This window comes from Sander vitreus, chromosome 14 (genome assembly GCF_031162955.1).
Source record: "Sander vitreus isolate 19-12246 chromosome 14, sanVit1, whole genome shotgun sequence".
NCBI classification, from domain to species: Eukaryota; Metazoa; Chordata; class Actinopteri; order Perciformes; family Percidae; genus Sander; species Sander vitreus.
Window position 1 is genome coordinate 18,583,763 of NC_135868.1, and position 17,149 is coordinate 18,600,911.

Genomic DNA, 17,149 nt, shown 5'->3' on the forward strand with positions numbered 1-17,149 from the left:
CTGACTTTTTACGACATGCTATACTATGACTTTTATCACTTATTTCGACATAATATACTATGACCTTTTTATGACTTTTTTTGACAGACTATACTATGACTTTGTTGACATAATATACAATGACATTTTTGGACATACTATCACTTTTTTCGACATGTCTATACTATGACCTTTTTATCACTTTTTTGACAGACTATACTATGACTTTTTTGAAATACTATACTGAAATACTATACTGACTATACTATACTTTTTTAATCACTTTTTTCAACATACTACGCTTTGACTTTTTATCACTTTTTTCAACATTCTATACTATGACTTCTTTCAACATACTATACAATTTCATAGTTATCACTTTTTCAACATACTAAACTATGACTTTTTCAGAAATACTATAGAATTACTTTTTCCTGACTTTTTTTTTTTTTTACATACTATGACTTTTTCTATCACTTTCTCAATGTACTATACTATTACTAAGACTTTTTTTTGACATACTATAGTATGACTTTTTTTGGACATACTATACTATGACTATTTTTATCACCTTTTTGACACACAAATATGCCGAAAACATAACCTTTGTGCCAAGATAGCTTAGGGTGATAAGAGTATGATAGGAAGATAGAAGGTTGTGTGTACAAATCTTATAGGGTACCATTAGTTTCAAGACCTACATTACAGAAATGAAGAGAAAAGACTGGTATTCTGAAGTTTGTGTTCTGGTTAGTCTCTTTCCCAGCTGCTAGTTTTGGAAAGATAAATGTGCTTTTCAACATAATATACTATGACTCTTTTGGAGATGCTTTACTATGACTTACTTTTTTTGTCTCACTTTTTTTGACATACAATACTATGACTTTTGTTCCACTTTTTTTTCGACATACTATACTATGACTTTTTTATCAATTTTTTCGACATACTATACTATGACTTTTTATATAAAAAAATGTACATGCTATATATGACTTTTCTATCACTAAATTCAACATACTACACTATAACTTTTTTCGACATACTATACTATGACTTTTTTTCGACATGCTATACTGACTTTTATCGACACACTACACAATTACTTTTTTATGATTGTTTTTCGACATACTATACTTTGACTTTTCTGAAAATGCTTTACTATGACTCTTTTCACTAGTTCCGACATGCTATACTATGACTTTTTTATCACTTTTTTTAGACATACTGTACTATGACTTTTTCTACTTACTATACTATGACCTTTCTGGAAATGCTTTACTATGACTCTTTTCACTTTTTTCGACATACTATATACTATGACTTTTTTAATCAATTTTTCAACATACTTTACTATGACTTTTTTATAACGTTTTTTCAACATACTATACTAAGACTATTTTCGACTTAATATACTATAACTTTTCATGAAATGCTTTACTATGACTCTTTTCACTTTTTCCGACATACTATACTATGACTTTTTATCACCTTTCTACATACTATACTATGACTTTTTATCACTTTTTTTTCTCGACATATGACTTTTATCACTAGTTTTATCGACATACTATAGCATGACTTTTTATTTATTTATTTCATTATTTTTCATATTTTCATTATTATTATTTCGAATATTCACTTTTCCCGACTTACTATGTCATGACTTTTCATCACTTTCTTTTCGGCATACTTTACTGTGACTTTTTTTAATCACTTTGTTCTAATTATTATACTATGACTTTTCTGGAAATGCTTTACTATGACTTTTTTCAACAGGCTATACTATGACTTTTTTGTCAGTTTTTTCATAATACTATACTATGACTTTTTATCAATTTCTTTGGACATACTATACTATCTAGTCCTTTTTTGGAAATGCTTTTCTATGACTCTTTTTTCATAATACTATACTATGACATTTTTGTCACTTTTTCCGACATACTATACTATGACTTTTTATCACTTTTTTATATACTATATTATAACTTTTTTTGACATACTACACTGACTTTTTTGATATACTATACTATGACTATTTTATCACTTTTTATGACTTACTTCATTATGGCTTTTTTATATACTATACTATGACTTTGAACATTTCCTGAACATTTCCACTTTTTAGAACCATTTCCACTTTTCCATCTTTCCCTAAAACTTCCCCTTTTACACATTTTAACGAGCAGTTGTAGCGTCAGCTTTTCAAGAAACCTTAAAATATTCCACTTTTATTTGATACATTATTGGTATTATTCAACATTTCAATGAAATTCATACTAATTAAAACCATTCCCACATCCCAACTATTCTCACTACTTCACCTTCTTCTTAGAGATGCAATTAGCAATTTAGCTTTTCAGCATTCACAAGCATTTTCTGCAGGAAACACATTTTCTAGTTACATTTGCTTGACAAGTATGCTTTGAGTTATCTCATCAAGAGTCATGTTTTTTTTATTTTGTCAATCAAACTGATTAGGAAATTAATTTTACTTTGAAGTTATTGTGCATCAGCAGACATTCTATCCACGGTCTTCCATAGCCATCAATCAATGTTTTGTCCATATGGGTTTTAAGGAATATTCTGTTTATTTGTTTTGGAAAAGAGAAAAAGGTGGAATTCTTGGATGTGACAATCTCTAATATCCGCATTCCAGCTCTAATGAATGTTTCTGTGAACACTAAACAAAAATGAAAAGCCAGGACATAACAGTCATATTTGTCATTTATTAGCATAACAGTTTTTTTGTATCTAATAATATCAAAATGTTAAGGGAAAAAAGATGTTTGATTACAGTACATTCCATTTGCAATGAAGCAGAGTCAAACCTACACGAATTCAAAAGAGAACAGTAGATCTGTCGGGACGAGAGTTCAGACCTTTTTTCTGTTTTAAGATTGCATTGGCTGGTACCAGCAAACTGCCATAACTTCATATACAGTAGCATCAGTAACTGCCATCTCACACTCTTGCATTCTTTGAGGTAAAAAAATACATCTTTAGTATTGATACATTCATAGAAATATAAAAGCGTCTTTATTTCCTTATTGTGCTTTTATGTGGTAATATTGCCTTGCTCTGGACAGCTGATAAAATGGATCTCAGATATGATAACCAAGGGTGACGATCAGGGAAATGGCCTCCATCATGGATCATGAACCAATTTAGTTTTGGCAATTTGCTCCCGGCCACTTCACAAGCACAAGAGGGGCGACTACTTTGTGCCTAAATTACCCAGTTGTTTAAACTGAGCCAACATCCAATAAATATGCATCAGTAAATGCCAGGTTCAGCTATTAAACGATTGAACCGTGTTTCCTTTAAATAGATAGATAAATGGCAAGCTGGATTTCCACAGGGTGACATGCAGCGTGTTAATGTGTGTCTACAGGCACTACTCAAAAGGCTCTGAAAGGCATGCAGAGAGCAAGAGAAAGGAGAGAGAGAGAGAGAGAGAGAGAGAGAGAGAGAGAGAGAGAGAGAGAGAGAGAGAGAGAGAGAGGGTAGGTGTGAAGAGAAACACTGGAAACGAGGAGCAGAGAGGGAGAAAGAGTCCTTGTGCTCAGTGTGACAGGCGACAGCAGGGGCTGTGCTGCCCGAGGCATAACATATCCCCCCACCTCCATAACCAGCTTCCTCCACCCTCCATCCCCCTTTCCCTGAGGGCCAGTGGTAAAGAGCACAATATGTCCCATCTCTCTCCTCACACTATTCTGTGCTCCCAGTCCAACCAGCCCCAACCGGCCATGCACTGGTACACGCAATCCAAAGCACCGTGCGTGGGTTTAGTGCACAAAGAACGATGGGTTACAAGGAGAGAAAATAGCAAAGATAGAAGGTTGGGGGAAGGATGTTAACACCCCCCCACTCCTCTCCTCCTTGTCTCCAAAGCCCAACTCCACCACTCACAAAGCTTTCTCTTCCTCCAACCAGCCCAGCCGACCTGAAACCATCACTAGCCAGGAGCAAAGAGAGGACTGAAATAATGCTCTCCTTCACCATATCCCTCATCCTCCATTATGGCACAATCCCACATTAAGGTTGTGGGGGGGGGGGAGCCATCATACATCTGCACAACTGACCCAAACCTCTACATCCTTTCTAACAACACTACGTTTCTATAGGGTAAAGCTAACACACCTAAACCTTCTGTACTTGTTTTCATGCAACACGATTTTTAAACACGTGCCTTTAAAACAAAAGGAATCTGAGTTGCATCACTGCAAACATCCTCCAATGATATGGGAGACCCCAGTTGATCAGTTTGATCTTCAGTTCAGGAACATATCCCCAAAAATATCCTGGATTAAGTCCTGTAGAGTCCAGGAAAGTTCCCATGGAGGGCTGCTACAAACCCTTAGTTGGGTTGTGGTAGGTGCCTCCATGTCTAGCTTGTGGAGAACACACAGAGCTCTGATGAGGGCCCTCATCTCCCCCATCTTGTGGAGGTGGACTGTGTACCCTTGACCTGATGGAGACAGAAACCCCATCTTTGTAGTAGGAAATCTCTGGTGAGCTGAGTGGTGAGGGCTGTAGTTGAAGGGCAGATGTGTTGTGAGTTGTAGGTAGAGTTGAGCTGGGGATAGCAGGGTAGCACAGCTGAAGGTCCTGGGGTCTATGTGTGAGGGAGTCTGTGTGGCATATCGCACCATGTTGCTGAGGTATGGTGAAGGGAGAAGAAGGCAATGAAATGGGAGTGTCCGTCCAGATGGAGGCAGTCTGAGAGGAGGATGGTAAAGGGTAAGACATAGGAGGGGTAGGATGGGGCATGTATGTGATGTGTGCTGGGGAGTAGTGCGTGGAGCAGACTACTGTAGGTTGTGGCATTGACATGAGGGTCTCCATGAGTTGGGCCATTCTCTTCATGCCTTGTCCAAGGTCGGCCACTTCCCTCCCGAGGTTGCTCATCTGCAGACACAAACACAAACCATCTTTAGTTAGGTATGGCATGGCTACAGAGGGCACGAACATGGAGCCCTGCCAACGTGCCATCTGCTTCTACCAGTCAAAGCACTCATGACCATTCATCAGACCAATCACGCACATCAGTGCCACTGGATGCACATCAGCCCTCTGCAGGACACACAACTCGTGAATTCGAAAATGTGTAACAAATTTGTTGTCTTGCTAGTTAATAGCCAAGTGTACATTTAGTTGTATTTGCAATTACATGTATTATCTAACATTGAGGTTCTTTAACTTGGATCTATCTAAATATTCTTTCACAGTTCTCATAATTGTCCCATCTCTCTCCTTCTCTGGATAGGCTGATAAAAGCCTGGGTCTAAACTCTGGCTCTGACAAAAATAGAAAAGCTGAGAGCGACAGGACAGTCTAATCTGAGACGCTGTCAATATGATTCCAGTACTCCCACCTCAGAGACAACCGTCTGTAGAGATAGTCAGACAAAACAGCAGCCATGAATGACCAGAATTCACTGCAGCTACAGGTACATGTTCAGCCTACCAAAAATAAGTAGTAGAATCATTAGATCATACAATGCTTATTCTAACCTACCCATGAGAGTTATAAAAAGTATCCAACTCTGAATAAATGTTTCTGAGTAGATAGTAATCCACTATATTAAGCAACCTGGTTTTGCACAGAGCAGCATTTCCTTTAACAATGGAGGGTTGTGATGACAGTAGCTCTAGAAATTAAGATGTACCTGAGACTACTGATGATGAGGAATTAGTGTTGTGCCTTTTGTAAATCATATCATTCCCAAGAAGAATTGGAGCATGAGAATGACAAAGCTAGCTTAGACAACAAAAGTTTTAAATGTGACGGTCAAGATACTGTCCAAAGAGTTGGTCCCAAGAGAAGGTAGGACTAATGAGGGAACCTCATTTAGTTACCTCAACCTTGCTGCTATAAAAACGAAAGTTTTCCTGGCCACGTTTTTTTAACTTGGGAAGCTAGAAGATATCATTTCCAAAAGCTGATGTATGCTCTTAAAGTCTTTGTTTTTTTCCAGAAATAGTGACCGTTACAGAAGTACAGAGAATTATTACCCGACTATTACCCTTCATCTTAGCTCTACGGAGTGTTTTAGCATCATTGTTTTGGTTTGATGGCATGCAACCTTACGGTTTTGGTTTTGCTCTCCTCAACCTTGTTTACAGCCAACCAGCAGGTTGTGTTTGCAAGAAAGCTACTGTACACTACCTAGTCAGCACTAAACAGCAGACAGAAAAGTAAGCTACTAGCTGGTTTCTAAATGCTAGAGTAGTATTTAGCACACTAAGGAGCCAGAATATTTTCCTCAGTCTGTGGAAAACAGAGCTAACACAAAGAGGGAATATTGGCGTTACATTTGTCAGGTGGGCAGAAACATGCCTCTAAATAACTGCTAATGTTGCTCAGTGTCTGCTAGATGTGTTAATAGATAATATGTACATGCTGCGTTAACATCTTATTCCACTGCCCCCAAGTGGCCAAAAACAAAATCAACTTTTGTTGCTTTAAAGTCTATGTACTGTTTAATAAGTCTGTGTTCTACTCGTTTGATGCGTTCATAATTTGATGCTTTGTTTCTTGTTTCTTTATTTACTAAAGTAGGTCACTACTGCTGTGCATGCGTGTGTGTACCCATGTCTCATTCTCAAGTCTATTTGTGGTGTACTGTAGGAGTGTTTGTAGCCTCTTCTTGTAATCATAAGTGCAATTACTGAGACTGTTCAGGCAAAGCCCTCATTCTTTCAGCTCTTCTTATGATTTATATGACACGGTACAGAGGTCACCATGTTAGGCCTCTTTTTAGCTATACTAACACCTCATACATCTTCCACTAGAATAAAACCTCCAGAGGAATAGATGTAGAATAAGGTCAAAGGGTAAAGATGAGAGGTCACAGAGCGAGGCAGAGTTTAGTACTGTGTTGACCCATTTTGTAGTTCATTAAAATGCTGCCCCTTTTGTGTGGTTTAGGTCAGAATGAGCAAAGACATTAACCTTGTTATTTGGTTGTTTGGATGGCCATGTTTAAAATTGCAGTTTGTTCTTTTTTATTTACAGGTACAGATACAGGTCTCAAAAGGCCCTCACTACATGACTTCCACTGAAAGAATTGGTACTGTTGTAGTTGCTTATTAAGAAAATTAACACCGCAGTGCCAACCAAAAAATTGGGCCCCTGCAAGCATGAATAGTTTTGCATGTTTTTGTTAAATTGTTGAGTGTTGGAACGAAACATTCGCTGATTTTCTTTTTGCACTGGATGAGAAACTGTGCATTGCTTGACCACATTATTGAATTACAGTACTTGGGACAATGAACCAATATTTTGGTAATTAATATACATTATGAAACTATCCTGCATCTACGAAATAACAGACAGCACCCTTATTTATAATTTTATATTTGTGTTCGTGAAGATGACAGATAGGGTTTAAACCAACACCCCCCTTTTCATCTCCTATGGTGATCGAAGTGGATGGATCCAAGTGAGGATTAACAACCTACAAGAGCATGCTGAGAGACTTCCTGTCTAACACGGTAACCCACAGAGACACAGAAAGGACAACAGAGCCAATGTGTATCACTGTGAAGCTGCTGCTCTGTTGTCTTTCACACTTTTTCTTCATCACTCTCTAATTTGCTTTTTTTTTTCTTCTCATAAAACTATCTGCCTGTTCCTCTTCACCCCTTTATTTCCCTCTCTTCCATGTCCTTTTTCTCTCTCTGATCATCCCATGATACAGACTAAGGCTTAGCGGGAGGAAGCACACCCCTCCTCACCTGCCAAAAGTCTAATGTCAATTTAGCCACCCGCCAATCAAAACCATAGGATACAGCAAGAAAGGCTGTGTGTGTTTGAATGGATTATTTTAAGCTGGACAATGAACCACTAAAGTCTATAAAACATCCACATATGATAATATACAATGAGACTGACAAGGCACTGTAGTTAGTCTGGTGTAAAAAACAGAATAGAAATAAACTTTGTAGTTCAGGAAAACATATAAATGTAGGGTCTAGCGAAAAGTTATACCATTCTGTAAGGCCTCATTATAACACCCTATCCTCTAGAGCAGTCATTTCTACAATGTCACATTCAATTATTTAAAGAAATCAGTTTTTGCTCCATTACTTCTCTCAATCCTTTCACCCATCTTGTGCCTGACATGCAGCTATAGCCATATGGCTAGTGCTTACCTGTGCCCACATATCTGTCTCTCTCTCTCTCTGTCTCTCTCTCGCACACGTGCATGCACGCAGACTCAGAGTCCTACCTGCTGGTCGAGGTGTCGCAGTTGTCCTCTGGTCTCCTCTGCTTTAGCTGCTAACTCTGCTGTGCTGTTCTGCAGCATATCTGGGACACACATTTGCAAGTTACAAATCACTTCGAGTCCCGATACGAACTGCAAATTTACATCCAGCAGTTATTGCATCAAGGCAGCTGATACATTCTGTAGGCATTGACAGGAAGTGCAAATTCACATTAATCACCCTCATTATACAGCAGTACTGAGGGATTTGGAGGTGAACATTTTTCACTTCCCAGGATGTGGGAAGTTGAAGGGATTGTAAATGGTATTAGGTTATATTTGAGAGGTAAATTGCAGAGTACTGTAGGATGGGAGGACCTGTGGCAGATGCTGAGGCACTGGTTGGTTTATTGACAGGACAACCTCGGCTGGTAGAGAAGGGGAAAGCCAGGAAACCCTCCGTCCCCTCAATGTCTTCAGTACCGTCCACTATCCTGCAGAGAGACAGAAATCAGTGTGTGTGTGTGTGTGTGTGTGTGTGTGGGGGGGGATAATTAGAAACAATGCTAATATTATCAATGAATAGTAGGTTTATTGTCATATTGTTTAAATGTTGCGCTTTCATGCTCTTAAAAGTATAGTTCAACATTTTTGGAAATGCACGTGTATTTGCTTTCTTGCCAAGAGTTAGACGAGAACATCAATACCACTCTCACGTTTGTACGGTAAATAGGAAGCTATAGCCAGCAGCCGTTTAGCTTAGCTTAGCATAAAGTCTAGAAACAGAGGGAAAAAGATAGTTGAGAAAATAATTGTGAACTATTTTGATAATCAATTAATTGTTTCATGCAAAAATGCTGTTTTCAGCCTCTCAAATATGGAGATTTCCTGTTCTTTTCTGTTTTATATCATATTAAACTGAATATCTTTGGGTTTTGGACTGACAAAACAAAGACAGTAACTAGGACTTTGAGAAACTGGGATGGGCATTATTTTTTAATTATTTTAACAATATTTGAAAGACCAGATGAGAGATTAAAAGAGATTAAATAATTAAGCGAGAATATAATCTGCAGATTAATCGATAATAAACAATAATCGTTAGTTTCAGCCCTAATTGAAAGGTAATACAAATGTTGACTGTGACTTTATTTTAGTCATTTGCCGAGCTGTAGCTTGTACCACCTTTACTGTGCTAAAGAATGACACAAATCGACCTAACAGAGTCACAGAAACACAGAAACACAGGCAGACAAATCAATGGCGATCAAACTCACCTGGGGCTGAGGTTGGACGGGTCTAAAGTAGTGAGAGTAATTTCCTGGATCTTCCTCCGAGACCTCCTGGAGCTCTGTCCTGTGGTCTTCTGGCTGGAATGGCTCAGCGGAGACTTCCCACCTGTCCCGAGGTTCACCGTCTGGTTCCGCTCCAATGACAGAGAAACAGACATGGCCTTGTCTTCCTCCTCTTCCTCATCATCTTCCTCATCTTCCTCCTGTTTGTCCTTTGCCTCTATGATGGGCGTATAGCCCTGAACCACTTGTCCATTCTTTTTCACCCCAGACTGGAAATAAAATTTAAATTTTTTTTTTTTTGAAAAACGTGAAAAGAATCTTAGAGAGTAGCCACAAATATCAATCGCCTGTGATTTCAGGATATTTTGAAATACAACCAATTGAGTATGGTTACTCAGAGAACTTTTGGAGATTACATAACTACGAAAAAAGCAGAAAGCTGACATGAAATAAAAATCTAATCATGCTGATTTGAGTAATCTGAAGCATCAGCCTTGATGATGTCAAATGCCTCTTTTAAAAAATTAAAAAACAGCAATTCTCTGTATTCTGTGTCACAACAAATGTCGCCATCCTCATTTTTTCTGCTATATGTATTTGTCCAGTTAATACCGTGACCCTGAAATACACAGAGGTGTTTTCAATACATACTGTAGATGTGCACTTATGGCTTCTAAGTGCAAGGAGCAGACCACTCAGCTAGATTTATGAGTGACAAGGTTGACCAAAAATCCCCATATCAACATTTAAACTGAAAACTGTGACCTGCAGGGTATTGAAGGCAACATTGGTAAACTCTGTCTCCAGTCTTGCGTCCTCTTTTGTCAAGGGTCTGAAGTTGTGCAAAATTGCAAAGATGCTTATCAACCTTATATGAGGATACAATAAGGTAATAACAGAAATAAGGTGTCATTGATCAGCGGCCTATGAGCCAACTCTCGGAGGAAGCCAACACCAGCGTGAGGTCAATGGCTCTGACACCTGAATTGATTTGTTGGGTTATATTTTATTTGTGCAGACTCTATTATATACTCTATTCTGAGGAAGAATGATTTAATGACTACTAACCCAATCTGTGCAGAAGTGATCTTTCTCCTCCCTCAAACTCCCTATCAAAAAAAAAGCTCTCAATCAAGATCATTCATTCGAAAAGAGTAATTGAGTCCATTATCGCCCTGGGTCGCCCTGCAGACTTTTCACAATTGATCTGTGGTTGAACATTAATTTAAGTTTCATTATTTTTTATTGAGGGCAGATTCAAATGTTGCGGGCTGGTATTAACAAATAGAATGAGGTGATGGACATCGAACATGTCTTTCGAGTTAATGGTACCTGTCTCAAAAGAGGGTATTTTGGTTTGAGATTGTTAATCATCAATCAGTGTTTGAGTGCTTTTGGTCCATTACCTGAGTATCTGGAGCTGTTGTGGAGAGTCGGACCTTAACCTGGAAGACAGCCAGAGAGGAAATATACAGTAAATGAATTGCAGGAAAGAGCAATCAAGATGTGGCCTTTCTTCTCTCAGTTTTAAACCAAGGAGGAGATATTTCACAATGCTCAGCAGTAAATTATTTTTGCAAAGCTGGCACAAGGAACGCCTCGGGATCCCCCAGTCGGAGCTGGTTAATGTGGCCCGGGAAAGGGAAGTTTGGGGTCCCCTGCTGGAGCTGCTACCCCCGCGACCCGACCCCGGATAAGCGGATGAAGATGGATGGATGGATGGAAGCTGGCACAAGAAGACTATATGGCTTGCGGTGATCCAATGATGGAAAATAATTCACCTTAACACACTGATATTGTGCTATTGTGTTGTGCTCATATATAGTACAGTAATATCCAAGCAATCTCAACCTCTTAGCCACGAACATATCCTCCATCCTGAGCTGCCTCTTTCCTTCTGTCTTCATCTTAACACTACACAGTCAGTCCAGAGATCTGGAATGCTTCACCTAAAAGCCTTGTCGCAGTGTGTGTGTAAGTGGGCCAGTGGTGTTTGGGCAGGAGAGACGTAAACACCTGACTGTAATTACAGCAGCAGAGCTCCTCCAAGTGCCCTGGCCATTTTCTCTCTCTCTCTCTCTCTCTCTCTCTGGGGATTTTTGGTCAACCGCACACTCTTATACACATACACTTTTTTATTTTAAAGCTTTTCCCCTCTTGCTTTCTCAACACTTCTCTAGTCGCCCTCAAAGTCCATTTCTTACCCTCCCAACTCCTGCCCTTCTTGCCTTCTTACATTCATTATACAGAGAATTTGGCAAGTGTGTATAAAGTACTTGTCACACACTGCTGTGCTTATTGCTCCTTAATTGGACTCTGGTGCATAATCAGCAACTCTTTTACGTTTCCTCCACACTTTCCTCTTTCTATTAGCAGAGGCTTTTTTGTCAACATCATAAGAGGGCCTTGTTAATGTAAACTACAGTAATCATTGTTCTCTTGCAGCATGAAACATAATAACATTTGGGCACATAGGGACATGAAATCAAGGTGAAAATCAGTTTAACGGATCTGTAACAAGTAACATACTGTGATGACACCCAGTAGACAGCAGCATCTTTGAGAATTTCACATTTAGCAATCAATAATACTTGGCTAAACTTACGTGTGTCTCATGTCCCTCCCTCAGGTTGTATGTGAGATCCTGTTGGATGTCCTGGACGAAGCGGTGTGAGTATTCAGGGTAAAGGTCCAACACCTCGTACAGCCCCCTCAGGTTAACACATTGCAAGTCACAGTAGGTCAGGGCTTTCACATCCGCATTGGTTTTTATCACTCGGTCATCTAAGGACAGGTTCGCCCCGATCAGGTCGCCTTTACCTGCTCAGAGAGAGACATGGACATGGTAGGTCATAGTAAGGGTAGCAGCATAATGTTTATTTTCTGGTAAAATGGGTTGAGGATGCAGACTCTGTGACATGTTTCAGATCATTCATTCATTATAGAAGCTTCTCAGGGAATGCACATGTTAGAGTGTGTGAGGGGTTTTGGATCAGAAGAGATGCTGAGGCATTAGGAAGCTCACCTGTCCACCTGCTCTAATGTGAGCATCCATCTGTGACGCGAACACGTCTATAAGCTAGACTGAATCCCTACCAACCCCTACAGGTCTGTACCTGGCCCTGACCTTTGACCTCACGGTGGGGTAAAAGCCAAACAAGTTGTAGGTTTTATAAAATAATTTTACAAAATAACAGTCATTGAATGCAATAAGCCAACAACAAAAGCTATTGAGTCCTTTGCTATGATAAATGACTTTAATAAAGAATTCTTAGAACATTTCACCAAGTCTGCAGTTGTAAATGTTAATATCTTTTTAAGAGATTGTTTCAGTTAAGTGATCAAATGATCCATTGAATAATTAAAACGCTAAAGCTAGTGTCATGCTAGAGGGGGATAAACACCATCCAAAGGTGTGTTCTCACAACCTGGTAACCTGGTAACGTTTTCTTGTTAATCGCTTTAAACTGATCTACAAAGAATTAATAAATTATTTATTAAGCAAGGATATGGTACCATCACCAATCTAGTTATCCTCTGACCACTATGGCTTGACAATATTCTTGACTTGAGTTTATTTGGGACCAGATAGCATCAAAACTGTCATTCCACCATAGGCTTCTGTAACTACTGCAACAACTATAACAACTACGTTATCTATGTCTTAGTTGTCTTGCAGCTCTTTCACAAAACATTACAGTTAAAGTAAGAAGAGCAATACAGCTAAAAAATAAACAGAGCTGACAACAAGCTTTTCTCTTCAGTTTTTACATTAACATTAAAGTCAGTTAAAGCTGATCAACTGTCAGCACTTACTTGTCAGATGATGTTAAAATTAAAAGCACAACTGGTCATCTGAATGCATCGAGAATTTAATTAAGCAAAAGAGCTGAAACTCAAGTAAGAAGAGGTATTGTTGGGGAGCCAAATACCACCTTATAAGCAAATTAAGTAGACTGTGAATGAAAAGAATATAACTCTTTACAGTCTATGATTATATTTATAAAACATAATCACTCTTATTGCTTTTAGTAAATGTACTGTATGAATGAAGTGGTGCTGACAGCTGTTTCCTGTTCTCTTCATACATACAGGGCGAAGCTGTACAAAGTACCCCGTTAGTGTTAATGCCCCTTAAGCAGTGATAAAATATTCATTATGGTCATTGTGAACTGTGAACGCTGCTCAATTACAGCGAGGTTGATGGAATGGCAGTCGTGACGGTTCTTATTTCCCCCCTCCTTCCCTCCCTCTCTTTCGCTCCTACTGTCTCTCAGTCTGGTCCTTCTCACCTCAGCCGTTACTACTCTCCCTCCCTCCCTCCCCTACTCCCTCCCTCTCTCTGTCTGTTAAGATTCCTCACTCCTCCTGCTTTATCACAACCCTTTGTCTTCTATTTTCTCATCACTGCCTCCCTTTCTGTATTCATTCTCTCCTCCCTGTCCCCTCTGCTATCTTTCCTGTCTCTTTTCTTCTCTTCTCAGTTAATTTTCTTTCCTTCCTGCCTTCCTTCTTTCAACTTTGTTTACTTCCTTCCCCACTTCCTTACTTCCTTCCCTGCTTTGTGTTTTCTGTCCTTTCTTATTTTCCTACTCTGTTTTCATTCTTTCCTTCCTTCTGTATTTTCTACCTATCTTCCTTCTTCCCTGTTTTCTTCCTTGCTACCCTTTTTCTTTCTTTCCTCTGTATTTTCCTTTTTCCTTACATCCATTCCTGTTTTCCTTCCTTACTTATTTCTTCGCGTTGTGTTTTCTATCCATCCCTCGTCCCTTCTTCTTTACTTGCCGTTTTCCTCCCTTCTTTCTTTCTTACCTCCCTCCTTTTACTTTTTGTCTTAATTTTCCCCAAATTTCCTTCATTCTTTACTTCCTATGTTCATACCCTAATTCCTTTCTTCCTTCCTGTTTTACTTCTTTCCTTACCTCCTCCACATTTCCCCCTTTTCTCAATTTTCTTTTCTTTTCATCTTCCAGGTTTTGCTCCCCTCCCTTTTTTCTGTCCTTCCCTCCTTCATCCCTGTTTTCCTTCTTTTTTTATTCTTCCCGTACTTTCTTCCGCCTTGTTCTTTTTATATTCCTTTCTCCAAGTTTAGCCTCCTGCCTTCCTTCCTTCACCTCAGCTCTATTCTCGTTTTCCAATCTCACTCACTCTCCTCAATTTTCCTCCTTCCTTTCTTTTTTCTCTTATCCCTTCCTCTCATCCACAGTCCTGCTCCCCCTCTCTTTTTTCTACCTTTGCTTTCCTTCTCTTTCTTTCATACTTTCTCTCTACATCCTCTCTGCCTTCCACATTCTCTCTTTTCTCTCTCCGTCATCCCCACTTTCTCCTCATCCTCTCACTCTCTTGGTTTCAGGACTCTCACCCACTCACTGTTATTGGTGGCTACAGACTTGTGTTGTGACAAGGAAGATGGGGATAGAGACACACACATACAGAGAAAAAGAAACAGAGTTTTATTTCTATCTCAGTCAGACACTCAAGTCAGTCTGACCTTCTGCACAGTCAGCAGGCAAGCACAGAGACAATGCTTTCTGCCTGTCAAGCCCACACACACATATACACCCACACACACATACTGTACACACCCACACACACAAACACCACTCTGCACAACAGTAAACAATTCCACCTACTCCATACACGCACAGACATACACAAATTTATTTTTCAACAGGAGAGCATGCATGTTGGTGCTGAGGCAAACAATACACACACTCTGACAGAGATCAAGATAGACACAGTGATGAATAGAGGACCAGATTCAGATCGTTCTCGCTTTCTCTTACTGACTCACTTACACACACACACACACACACACACACACACACACACACACACACACACACACACACACACACACACACACACACACACACACACACACACTTGTGCCAGATTGGTCTATAACTCTGTGTCAAGAAGGTGAGGTAGCAAAAGCCATTAAGGTCAATCAGTACAAGAGGTTGTGTTACACAGCAGATGTGAGTGGTTGGAAATACAGCTAGACTGGGGGTTGTTCACATGATCAGATGCATTCTGCACTAAGAGACGTGTATGACATATTGTGTTTTTCACTACCGCCCCAAACTTTGACACAATTTGTGTGCATATGTTATCAATGGGAGATTCTCCACCCACCACTCAAAAGCATGTGCAAATGTTTGCAGATGTATTGAAGGAAGGTTGTGATGGTGTCAAGAGAGTTTAACTATCTGTGAGGACTGAGGAGAGCAGCATTGAATAAGTTCCAAATCCAATTTTTGCTTTTTTATGAAGATGAGATGAGAACATACAGTAACTGCCAGCAATATATCACAAGATACTTGCCAATATATATGTTATGTAAAGGTCAACACTTGCCTGGGTGTACAGCCAAGAAATATAAATCAATTAAATAAATGAGATATAATACGTTAATTAGTGAGCTTTGGAGTTGCTGGGTGGACTTGTTACCTTTTGGACAGAGCTACACTAGCTGTTTCCTCCTGATACCAGTCTTTGTGGTAAGCTAAGATATGCTGCAGAATTGTTTTGTAATTCGTAATCTGTTTGGAATGAGCAAACTCTTTGAATACAATACACATAAAAATACATATAGAGATGATTAAAGGGTAATTCAAATTTTTTTTTAGTCAAGGAAGTTGAGTAGTTCATGATAAAATAGAGAAAACTTGACTTTATACACCTGATGTTTACATATACAGTATATACAGTATATAAATATATATATATATATATATATATTTTAATGAGCAGTCCTTGCGTTTTTATGCATCTTTTTATATAAGTTAATCTATTTTTCCTTTCATTAGAGCTTTACATAATCACTCTACCGCATTATTAGCACTTTCTATAACAAATATTACTATAATTTAATGAATAAAGACACCCAAAAATCTTTTCTTAGTTTTAGCTGAATTGCAGCTTTAGCAAATGTTTTAGAACTTCGTTCCTCCATTAATGAGAAGCCAATTTCTATTTTAGCATCACTGATGCCAAAATAGAAAGTTTTATATTGTTCAGTTTCTGCTGTAGAATGCACAGAAAACAGATGATTTTACCTGCTGCTCTAGCAAATCAAACATTCATTTAACACTATAAATGAAAATGCATATACATTTGGCCTTGGGTACCATATAAAGACTAATTTCAACTTTACCTACCATTGACTGGACAACAGTGAACTGAACTGGCCTTGACTAGATGGAACTGAAATTACCTGACTCTGGTGAATTGGACTGATGAAATGGGCTGGACTGGACAACACAAGATTAAACTGGACAGGACTGAATTACAACGCTGTAGAATAGACATGACCATACTTGGCTGGACATCACTAGACTGGAGTGGCTTAACCTGTATGGAATTGGACAATCATGGGATGGTCTATAAGGTATAGTGGTATATAATAAAATGTATTATAATATATATAATGTAATCTGTAGTGGCTGAATATTTGTGTCTGTTTAAACATCTGTCTGTCAGCTCTGCTTACCTAAATATTAACTCTGTTATGTCACCCAACATCTATCTAGCTCCCCTATTTTGCATGCACAGGTAAAGACAAGTCTTTGGCTCTGACTGTGAGAATATATTGTTGAAAAAATGGCATGTAACTAGGGTTGGTTTTATGGGAGTTTAATAATAGGCTCTGGGAGTGATCTGT

The 17,149-nt window shown here is 38.9% G+C and overlaps 1 protein-coding gene across 1 annotated transcript in view; it reads right to left on the reverse strand.

Moving 5' to 3' along the window:
* Nucleotides 1–2,747: 2,747 nt before the first annotated feature.
* Nucleotides 2,748–17,149, reverse strand: part of kcnh8 (potassium voltage-gated channel, subfamily H (eag-related), member 8) — a 49,200-nt gene continuing 34,798 nt past the window's right edge. The window contains exons 11-16 of the mRNA XM_078267594.1: nt 12,089–12,303; nt 10,890–10,928; nt 9,466–9,752; nt 8,567–8,682; nt 8,213–8,292; nt 2,748–4,887 (exon numbers count right to left, since the gene is read on the reverse strand). Of these exons, the coding sequence (XP_078123720.1) occupies nt 4,327–4,887; nt 8,213–8,292; nt 8,567–8,682; nt 9,466–9,752; nt 10,890–10,928; nt 12,089–12,303 (1,298 nt within the window). The 3' untranslated portion in view covers nt 2,748–4,326. The remainder of the gene's footprint in view (nt 4,888–8,212; nt 8,293–8,566; nt 8,683–9,465; nt 9,753–10,889; nt 10,929–12,088; nt 12,304–17,149) is intronic.